Below are 10,121 nucleotides of genomic sequence, written 5' to 3' on the forward strand. Positions count from 1 at the left end.
AGAGTGAGACTCCAACTTAAAAAAAAAAAAAAGAATCTTATCTAAAACCCCCCTTCTAAAGTTGACGGTTTACAAGCCTACAGTTCCTGAAAACCATTTGTTCTTTAAAAAATCTGATTTTGTTGAGTACAACCTTGTAAAATTCCAAAGAAAATATGTAATCACTCAACACGACCCCCCTCCCTTACCTAAACAAGGGTATGAGACCCCAAGTCTCCTGTTCTGGGACGCTCGATTTGAACACATTAAATTCTCAGGCCCGCTGTGCTAACCAGCATAATAAGTGCCACTTCCTATAATAGTCTCAGTGTCACGATCTCTCTATTTTTCTTGCTACATTCATTATAGCCACTGCAGCTATTATGAAGTCTCCCTCTCTCCCTCTCTTTCCACTCATGCCTGCTTCCCAAAACTTCCCTTTCCCACCTGACCCAATCTCTAAACCTAGAATAAACCCTCCAAAACTTGAATAAAAATTGTCTGGCTTGAAAAGAGCGCTGCTCATGTTTACCTCCTTCCTTCTCCGTCTCAGCAAAGTCAACCTCTACATACACACTTCTATACACAGATTAGTACTGGCAATTAACAGCAATGCCACAAATCTCAAGCCTTTGCAAACAGGAGGAGGAGGAGGAGGTGAAAAGAGGACAGGAAAAGGAAGGGTAGGGAAATGGAAGAAAAAGAAAAAACTGATCTTGCTTCTGAACAGAAAAACGAAATAAATAGACCTAGCAGCCTATTTGCTGTTTCACATTTTTTTTTTTTAACTCTGTGTATTCTACCTAGTAACTGGTGAGAAATAAGACTCAGGAACACTATAGGCTGGGTGGCCCACAGCTGGCCAATCCTGTTTTCTAAAGCATTCAGTGGAAATCTTGGGACTTTGAGGACACCCAGGGGACCAGATCTGAGATCCTGGTCCCGCAGGTCCATGCATCACAACCAATGGGAAAAGAAGAAAAGTTTTCTTTCATCTTTCAGGACGGTTTGTTCCCTGGTGGTGACTGCTGTGGGTGGGTTGGATCGGAAAATCGTCATTTGAGGATCAAAAGAGAAAAGAAAACATAGCGGGTAATTCAAGAAGGTAGGAAAGGGAGGGGAAGTGCTGCTCTGGGTAAAGACGGTAGGTGGGGAAAGGGAATCTGCCTCAGACCAGAGAGGGATCTCTGTGAGAGGGGGAACTCACTGGTGGAAAGCACAACATGCTGGCTTTACCTCGGGTAGTCTGGCCTGGGTCATGAGGAGGAAGAAGAGAAGGGAGGGAGGATGGGGAAGAATATCAAGTAACAACTGAAGAAACTGGTCTTTGGCCAGAGAAGTGAGCTGAGAAGGACAGAAAACTGCTGCTGGATTATTTTATTTATGGGTTATTTAATGGAATACTTAGTGAATCTATCTATCGGGAGATAGTGAAACATTGGGGCAGCAAACACTGCCCAAGACATAAGTTGGGGTGCTGATGAGACCCATATGGGTAACAGGAAAGGTTGAGCTCGACCAGCACTGTGATGCCAAGTGTGCTAGGCTGATTCTCCTCCTGTGTATCCCTAGGCCTCTGGTTCCTGCCTATCCTGCGTGACTCCTTCCGTGATACTTATGAAGCCAGCTGCTTCCCTGTGCTTCTCTCTGCCAGCTTTCCTTCTCCTCCTGCTCAGTCTGTTTGCACTGGCCTCAGGTAGGGATGTACACCTCCTACTCCTATCAACTATCAGAAAGTAGCATCCACATTTCAGTCTGCAAAGAGAAAAAATGGAAGAAGGACTATAGGGGTGCTGACACTTCCTTTCATTTTGAGCATGCTCACTGGATGTATACCTGTGCCGTACAAAAGAAATACAGTGAGATCCACAAAGGCAAGCAGCAGAAACAATCACAAACTTTTAAAAATTAATTTTAGTCTATTTTAAAACGTAAAACAAACCTGAAATAAATGTTAACAATGTATTTTGTTTCACTGAAATAATTACACATTAACACTTAAATGTTTAGTTAGTACAAAATATTATCAATGAGATATTTACCATTTAAAAATTTTAAATCAACAAAACCTTGTGTGGATTTTATTTTTACAGCTCGTTTTGATTGGACTAGCTAGTGGAGAGATAACTTATTGGATAGCTGAGTTTATATTACACGCAGGCACGGTGCTAGATTTGGGAATAGAGGAAAGTGTCCTCAGGGACATAGGATCTATAGAGGGTACTCAGTGTGAGTTCCTCAAAATTTCCTTCATGAAGCAGTAGCAGCCTCTATAGCTACTACTCCCAGGGATGCTACTGATTAGCCTCAGCTACTGGTCCCCAGAATTCTTAGCCCAGAAAACCCCTGTGGCCTTGGAAAGTATTTTCTAGTCCCTGGCTTAGATGTTTGATGGCTGCAGTCCATGTCTGATTCTACCCCTTTGTTGAACAGCCCAGTTTACTGTTGTGGGGCCAGCTGATCCCATCCTGGCCATGGTGGGAGAAAACATCACATTACACTGCCATCTGTCACCTGAGAAAAATGCTGAGGACATGGAGGTGCGATGGTTCCGGTCTCAGTTCTCCCCTGCAGTGTTCGTGTATAAGGGTGGGAGAGAGAGAACAGAGGAGCAGATGGAGGAGTACCGAGAAAGAACCACCTTTGTGAGCAAAGACATCAGCAGGGGCAGCGTGGCCCTGGTCATTCACAACATCACAGCCCAGGAGAATGGCATCTACCGCTGTTACTTCCAAGAAGGCAGGTCCTATGATGAGGCCATCACACGCCTCATGGTGGCAGGTAGGTCACTTCATTTTGCTTAGGTACGTTTTCACAGTGTGACATTGGGGAAGTTTTTCTGCTAACCTCAAGCCCTTTGCAAACCAGCAGATTTTTGCCTGGAATCTTCTTTCCACAGGGAAGGTGACTTCTACCCAAGGTCCATATTAGTGGGTATGTCCTGCTAAGCTGTGGACATCACTTCTTGAGAAGAACACACAGAACTCAGCTGTGGCCCCTGGGCAGGGGGAAATGGCTAGTTCCTGAAGAGACCTGTACGCCTTTTGACCATTAAAACTGCACTTTTGAAAATAAGAGGAGTCACTGTCAATAACTGTCCCAGGACACCCGGGACTCTTCAGAGAACTATGACATGGATGTTTCATTTCTTGAGAAATATTAGTTTGACTTTTTTCCCTTTTATCAAATACTGATTATAGTGAGTGACTGAAGTAAAAATAGATGGTTTATTAAAGCACTACTAAGTACAGAGGCAAAATTGCATGTGAAGTCTGGTGACCCCACAGAGTGAGACTTTGGCTAGGGGGACGTTGATAAAATTTCAGCATTGAAGTCCATTTACACTAGGATTTCTAGGAGTTTGTTAAAATGACTCTAAATGTGACCTCATTCCTAGGGTCAGTGTATTAGGTATTAAATGAAACATTTGAAGACAGGAGAAGCCTTTCAGAATCAAGAGGCGCTGTGGTGGCATTTCAGTTCATCAGACCAGGGGAGGTGAGGATTGGGGAGAGTGCTGCCTTCCCAGGGGGCTTCAAATCATAACAGGTAGGAAACCTCATCTTTGTGACTCACAATAGCAACCTTGTATCTGATTAAAACAATATCATGGAAGGAGAGTTCCCCACCCTATGTCCTGACTATGTTTATAGGAATGTTGCATGGTTGAAGAGTTAAGGTTTGTGTGAGGTAGGAACCCTCTATTATTTCCTGGTAAACAGCACCCTGGCCTGGCCTTCCTCACTCTGCATTGAGTTGCTATAGGACTTTTTATTAGTTGGTTGGTTGGTTGGTTTTTGTTTTTTAGGTTGGTTGGCTGGCTGATTTCTGTCCTTTCTCATATTGAACTCCATGGAATGTTTTGTAGAACTTATTTTTTTTTCAATTTCCTGAGTTATTTGAATTCTTATTCTACTTCAGTCTTTCTATTTGAGCCTTTAAATGCACAAATAATGTTTTGGTTTTTTTTTTCTCTTGACAAAAATTAAAGTGAGCAAGAAGCACTAGACTTAAGTGATTGCTTTAATATTCTATCTTGGGTGTAATTTATTGGGCAGGCTTTACATTGAAATTACTCAAAGGAAGTTTGCATGATTACACGTGGTTAGTTGGTCTCCCAGGGTCATGTCTTTACAGTTCTCTAGCACCTGGTATTGTCTTTTATTGGAGATTAATTTAAAGACAGAATATAGTTAGGGTGAGTCTTGGGATTTGTGGTGATGACTTTCTGACACTGAAAAAGTGATGTCATTATCTTAAGGATCTTAGAAGTAGATCCAGATCTTTCTAATACATTGATTCTTCAATGGACTATAAGAGAATTGCCTCATGGGTGGAAACTCTGGGAGATAAACATCTTGTCAATCATAATAAGGGTAGGCTTTGCCATCTAGCTCTCTCAATTCTCCTAAAAACCATCATCTCCTCTGGGTAGTAGATAGATATGAATACCCACATTAAACAGAAGCATCAATATCTTCAGGTCAAAAAGTTGTTGTTGTTGTTGTTGTTTAATATTCTCCCAGCCTAGCAGTTTATTGTCATTGTGTTATTCAAGAGCCTTAAGAAAATGAGATCTACTGAGAAGTTTTCCTAGAAACAAAGTGAAATACTCAACCTGCCTGTTTAAGGTTGGACTGGACATATACACCTTGAAATGAGAAAATTAATCTTTGGAAGAATAAAGTGAACAACAAGCATGTATAGTACAGATACATGTTTGGTACTGTGTTGAGACTTGTAGGTGGAAGACAAAGAAAAGTGTGCAACATGGCCCTTTCCTCTTAGAGATCTCACAATTTATTTGTTGTATAAGTCTCTTGGTGTTCTCCTACATCAAGATTATTTCTTCCTTTTTTCACAGAAGAGATGCAGTAGGGACTGAGACACCACTCACCACTGCCTTTTTAGCTGAGTCCTGCTCTCCCTCTCCAGGCCTGGGCTCTAATCCCCTCATTGAAATGAAGGGCCATGAGGATGGGGGCATTCGACTGGAATGCACATCTGGAGGGTGGTACCCAGAGCCCCTCGCGATATGGAAAGACCCCTATGGTGAGGTCGTGCCATCCCTGGAGGAGACTTACACTGCTGATGCAGATGGCCTCTTTCTGGTCACTGTGGCTGTGATCATCAGGGATGACTCTGTGAGAAATATGTCCTGCTCTGTCAACAACACCCTCCTGGGCCAGGAGAAGGAAACTGTGATTTTCATTCCAGGTTAGTTCCCTGCCCTCTGGAGACCCATTGTGTGGAAGCAGGATCCTCAGCACATAGATGGAACCCAGAGAGGGGATGGGGGTGGGGGGAGGTGGACCCTGAGGAGCTGAAAGCTGCGACTGAGCTGAGGCCTCTCCCCTATCACAAAGGGGAAATCAAAAAGTCTCAAACACATGAATAGGGGCCTTTTCTCTGAGGGTAAATCTTATTTTTTATTTTTATTTTTTTGAGTCAGGGTCTTACTCTGTCACCTAGGCTGGAGTGCAGTGGTAGGATCATGGCTCACCACAGCCTTAATCTCCTGGGCTCAGGCAGTCTTCCACCTCAGCCTTCCTAGGTAGCTGGGATACAGGCACATGCCACCACATGGCTAATTAATTATTTTATTTTTTTCTAGAAAGGAGCTCTCGCTATGCTGCCTAGGCTGGTCTCAAACTCCTGGACTCAAGCAATACTGCCTCAGCCTCCCAAAGTGCTGGGGTTACAGGCATGAGCCACTTCACCCAGTCAATCTGATCTTACTTTTCCTGATTAGGTCCTTGTGCTGCAGCAATTTATAAACATTAAGAACAATCATAAAATACGGAGAGTGGTTGGGATGGGTGGTATAGGTAGTCTGTTGAAGCCCTCCCTTCCTGCCCATGGGATTTCCCAAGGGACAGAGCTGGAGAAATTCCCTATCTTCACACTTTCATAGTTTATTCAACAAATCCTCAACAATCATTTCCTATGTTCAAGACAGTGCTCTCTCTAGACCTGAGGGTAAATCATTGAAAAAGACATATGGTCGGGCACAGTGGCTCATGCTTGTAATCCCAGCACTTTGGGAGGCAGAGGCAAGATTACCTGAACTCAGGAGTTCGAGACCAGTCTGGACAACTTGGAGAGCCCTCATCTCTACAGTAAATCAACAAATTAGCCGGGTGTGGTGGCATGCCTGTAGTTTCAGCTACCAAGAAGGCTGAGGCGGAAGGACTGTCTGTGCCCAGCAGGTCGAGGCTGTAGTGGCTATGAGCATGCCACTGCACTCCAGCCTGGGGGATAGAATGAGACACCAACTCAAAAAAGAAAAGAAAAGAAAAAGACATATGAGGGAGATGGTATTAAGGGTAGTCAATATCTGTCTGGGGAAGGGGAGACACCCCTTATTAACAAGGGTGCATGAACGAAGCATATTTGTATACCTAACCCTTAACTGTACCCCACAATATTAAAATAAAAAAATATTGATTAAAAAAAAACGAAGACATATGAAGATCTCTGCCTTCATGGAATTCTCATTCTAGAAAAAGAGAGAGCAATAAATAAATGATTAATTAAAACAAGTGGTTAAATAATTCATTATCTGTATATGATATCAGATGTTGAAGAACATCTGTAGGAAAAATTAAGCAAGGAGAGCCAGGGTAGATGCATCGTGATTATTAACAGGATAGTCAAGAATGACTTCACTGTAAAGATGGGAATTGAGCAATCAAGGCAAAGAGCCAAGATGATGCTTGAGGACTGAGCAACCCAGGTAACAGGAATAGCAAATGCAAAAGGCCTGAGGAAGGAGTGTGCCCGGCAGTTTCGAGGAATCCCAAGAGGTGACTGACAATGGTGTGTTAGAAATGGAGTGAGTGTCCAGAGTGAGAGGAAATCAATTCACATAGGTAATGAGACCACATTATGTGGTGCAGCTTAGGCCACAACAGATGGCTTTTTGTCTGAGTCAAATGGGAAGCACTGAGGGTTTTCAGCAAATAATCACACCATCTCGCTTGGGCTGCTCTAATGAATTGCAGAGGGTAAGGACAGCAAGGTGGAGGATTTTGCAGTATTTCAGTTGGAGAGTGGTGATGGCTTGAACCAGGCTGGTAGCTGTGCTGATTCAGCATGGCTGGTGACTCTAGTCACCCTCTAGTCACCCTGGTCCTTCCCATAGTGACTATAGGTATTTCTGCCTTTCTACTTCCTGGCCCCTGGCCCTGTCTGTTACTGAGGCTCACTGATACTGAGTCACAGTATTTTTCCTCACTCTGTACTTTCTGAGGGAGAAGAAGCCCACAAAGCAGGAACCTGAGGGACTTCATCATATGTACTCCTTAGGAACACTTTTACATCGGGTTTCCTGAGCAAACTTTTCTTGCTTTCTTTTTAGAATCCTTTACACCAAGCACATCTCCCTGGATGGTGGCACTGGCTGTCATTCTGGCCATATATCCCTGGTTGGTGGCCTTGGCTGTCTTTTTGGCTATTCTGACCATCTTGATGTCTGTGAGCTTCTACTGGATCAAGAAACTCCAAAGGGAAAAACGGATTCTCTCAGGGGAAAAGGAATTTGAACAGGAAGAGAAAAAAATTGCACGTAAGGAACCAGATAAAGAATGTGTGGAAAAAGAGAAATAACTTCAAATAAAAGATAAAAGAATAGGACAGTTCACTGCCATAGAAAGGGCACAGCTCCGATAGGCAGCAACCTGGGGAAGCAAGAAAGGAAATGCATAGCCGCAGCAGCAGCAAAGGGTTGGAGCTTTCACGTCCTAGAAGTTAATCTCTCCAAGCTTCTTGTCCTCCATTCGGCAAACGTTTCATTCATTTGTCTAGCTATATAAAGCTTCAAATTGTTGCACAAAGCAACAGAGATGTACTGATACTACCCAGTCATGTACCTGATCATATACCATTTCTGATTTCTGACTCTTCCCTAGGCATGAGGAAGAGGGACGGTGGTGTTCATAGAAGGGACGTGTTCTGCATTATGTAGCACACACACCTTCTCTTAGTTTTTCTACTGAGGACATATTTTGTTTCTGTTTCTTTTTCAGAGCAACTTCAAGAAGAATTGCGTAAGTTTACCCTCTCCTGAACAAACTCCACACCCAACTTGTGTTCTGCTCATTGGCCATTATCTCATGACATTCACCTCTCTATCTGTCCCTTGCAGAATGGAGAAGGACACTCTTACATGCTGGTGAGTGCCTCTGACTATGTGAACTTTCTTCCCACTAGCCAGCCAAAAGGACTCTTAAGAGGCGATGAGTAAGAGGCCCAAGGCTGGGCAAGAACATCGGGGGCTGGGATTCATTACCAATGTCCCGCCAATGATGCACTGTAACACAGAAGTGTCAGAGAATTCCAGCAGCTCTTAATTAACCCTACAGTTTATGATCTCCAATTCCTTCTCTTTTAGAAAAATTTAATAGATTACCAGAGCTCTGTCATACATAATAGACCTCCCCGAGAATTACATTTCAGTAGGTGTTGCTCTTGGATCCTGGATCAGTTTGTAAGCTGTTTATAACCTGTGGATGGTGTAGACCAGGGGTCCCCAACCCCTGGGCCAGGAACTGATACCAATTTATGGCATGTTAGGAACCTGGTCACACAGCAGGAGGTGAGTGGTAGGTGAGCAAGTGAAGCTTCATCTGTATTTACAGCCAGTCCCCATTGCTTGCATTACCACCTGAGCTCTGCCTCCTGTCAGATCAGCAGTGGCAATAGATTCTCATAGGAGCTCAAACCCTATTGTGAACTGTGCATATGAGGGATCTAGGTTGTGCACTTCTTAATAGAATCTAATGCCTGATAATCTGAGGCAGAGCTGAGACAGCGATATTAGCACTGGAGAGCAGCTGTAAATACAGATTAACATTAGCAGTGAGGTTTGACTGTACAGCAACTACAATAAATCAATTGCTTGACAACTCATACAAAACCCTATCAGTGAGTGGCAAATGAGTTGATGTACTTCAATTGTACAGTTGCATCTGGTGGCAGACTTTAAGTCAAAATCCTACATTTATTTTAGTCCATGTGAAGTCTGCCCATTATTTTATTTACTACTTCCATCCATGCCTCTTTTTTTAATGGTGAATTGTATAATTATTTCATTATATATTACAATGTAATAATAATAGAAATAAATAAATAAATAGAAATAAAGTACACAATAAATATTATGTGCTTGAGACATCCCCAAATCATCTTTCCCCCACCCTTCTCCAGTCCATGGAAAAATCGTCTTCCATGAAACTGGTCCCTGATTCCAAAAAGGACCAAAAGGGACTGCTGGTGTAGACTGCACAGTTGAAGATTCATGTGGAAAAAGGGCAATAAGTTTCCCCAATAAGCCTGATGCAGGGGTGTACAAAGAGGTGGCCAGAAATGCCTTTCGGCTTCTAAGAGAGCACTGATACTCTGGGTAAAGTCTGCCAGGGAATGGGGGTCAGGCAAGTGGAAAAGCACAGATTCAACTCTCTACTTCCAATGAGCACTTCACATTTTATGATCAGCCACCTTCCAACAGGAGCACCAAAGAAATTAGCTTTACCAGATTTAGTGGCACATGGACCTTTCCTCTGCAAGTGAATTTCAAAATTGTCACTATCAACTTGGGACACAGTCACAGGTTATCACAATCAGACATATTAGCTTGTGAAAAGGAGGAAATCATTTTAACACAATAGAAAGATAGACTGAATACGTAATAATAAATGTAGATGGGAGAGGTCTGCAGAATGTCCGGGGTCTGGAGCACTTCCTGTATCCAGAGAGGTCATAACTGTAGATGTCAGATGCATGTTGTTGAAGCAAATGTGGATGGAAAAATTTTCTCCCTGTCTTTTCCCACACACACTTCTCAGGCAGCAGGTTGACTTGGGGGGACATTTTTCTTCCTTCTTTGCTCCTTGAAAGATACCCTTGTTAGTCACTTATATTAGTTGTCACCTGGTTAAAGGAATTAGGGGACCAATTAAGAGACACCTTACCACCCAGATACTGTATAGTGCAACACTCACCTTAATTGATTACTTGAGGGAGGTGCTGGGGAGGGGGACGCAGCAGGAGATAAAGCCTCATTGCTTTATAAAGTTTAAGCCAAATTATAAAGTTTGTAACTAACAAGAGTCCCAGAGATGACAGCCTTAACTAGGAAAGGG

General features: G+C 43.1%; 1 protein-coding gene across 1 annotated transcript; it reads left to right on the top strand.

Moving 5' to 3' along the window:
• The first annotated feature begins 1,596 nt into the window (after positions 1-1,596).
• Positions 1,597-8,308, top strand: LOC103259963 (butyrophilin subfamily 2 member A2-like). Its single transcript, XM_008057613.2, has 6 exons — positions 1,597-1,675; positions 2,413-2,760; positions 4,915-5,196; positions 7,340-7,546; positions 8,007-8,027; positions 8,126-8,308. Exons 1-6 carry the CDS (start codon positions 1,597-1,599, stop codon positions 8,164-8,166), a joined length of 978 nt encoding a protein of 325 aa, XP_008055804.1. The 3' UTR covers positions 8,167-8,308.
• The last annotated feature ends 1,813 nt before the right edge of the window (positions 8,309-10,121 follow it).

This window comes from Carlito syrichta, unplaced genomic scaffold, assembly GCF_000164805.1.
Source record: "Carlito syrichta isolate Samal-C Ts95f unplaced genomic scaffold, Tarsius_syrichta-2.0.1 Scaffold303073, whole genome shotgun sequence".
Taxonomy (NCBI): Eukaryota; Metazoa; Chordata; class Mammalia; order Primates; family Tarsiidae; genus Carlito; species Carlito syrichta.

Bases quoted from the DNA above. Each gene is read 5' to 3' on its own strand.
- LOC103259963 (XM_008057613.2), top strand. From the start codon at position 1,597: ATGAAGCCAGCTGCTTCCCTGTGCTTCTCTCTGCCAGCTTTCCTTCTC. The intron at 7,547-8,006 runs GTAAGGAACCAG...TTTCTTTTTCAG, and splicing joins GGAAGAGAAAAAAATTGCAC to AGCAACTTCAAGAAGAATTG. The intron at 8,028-8,125 runs GTAAGTTTACCC...TGTCCCTTGCAG, and splicing joins GCAACTTCAAGAAGAATTGC to AATGGAGAAGGACACTCTTA.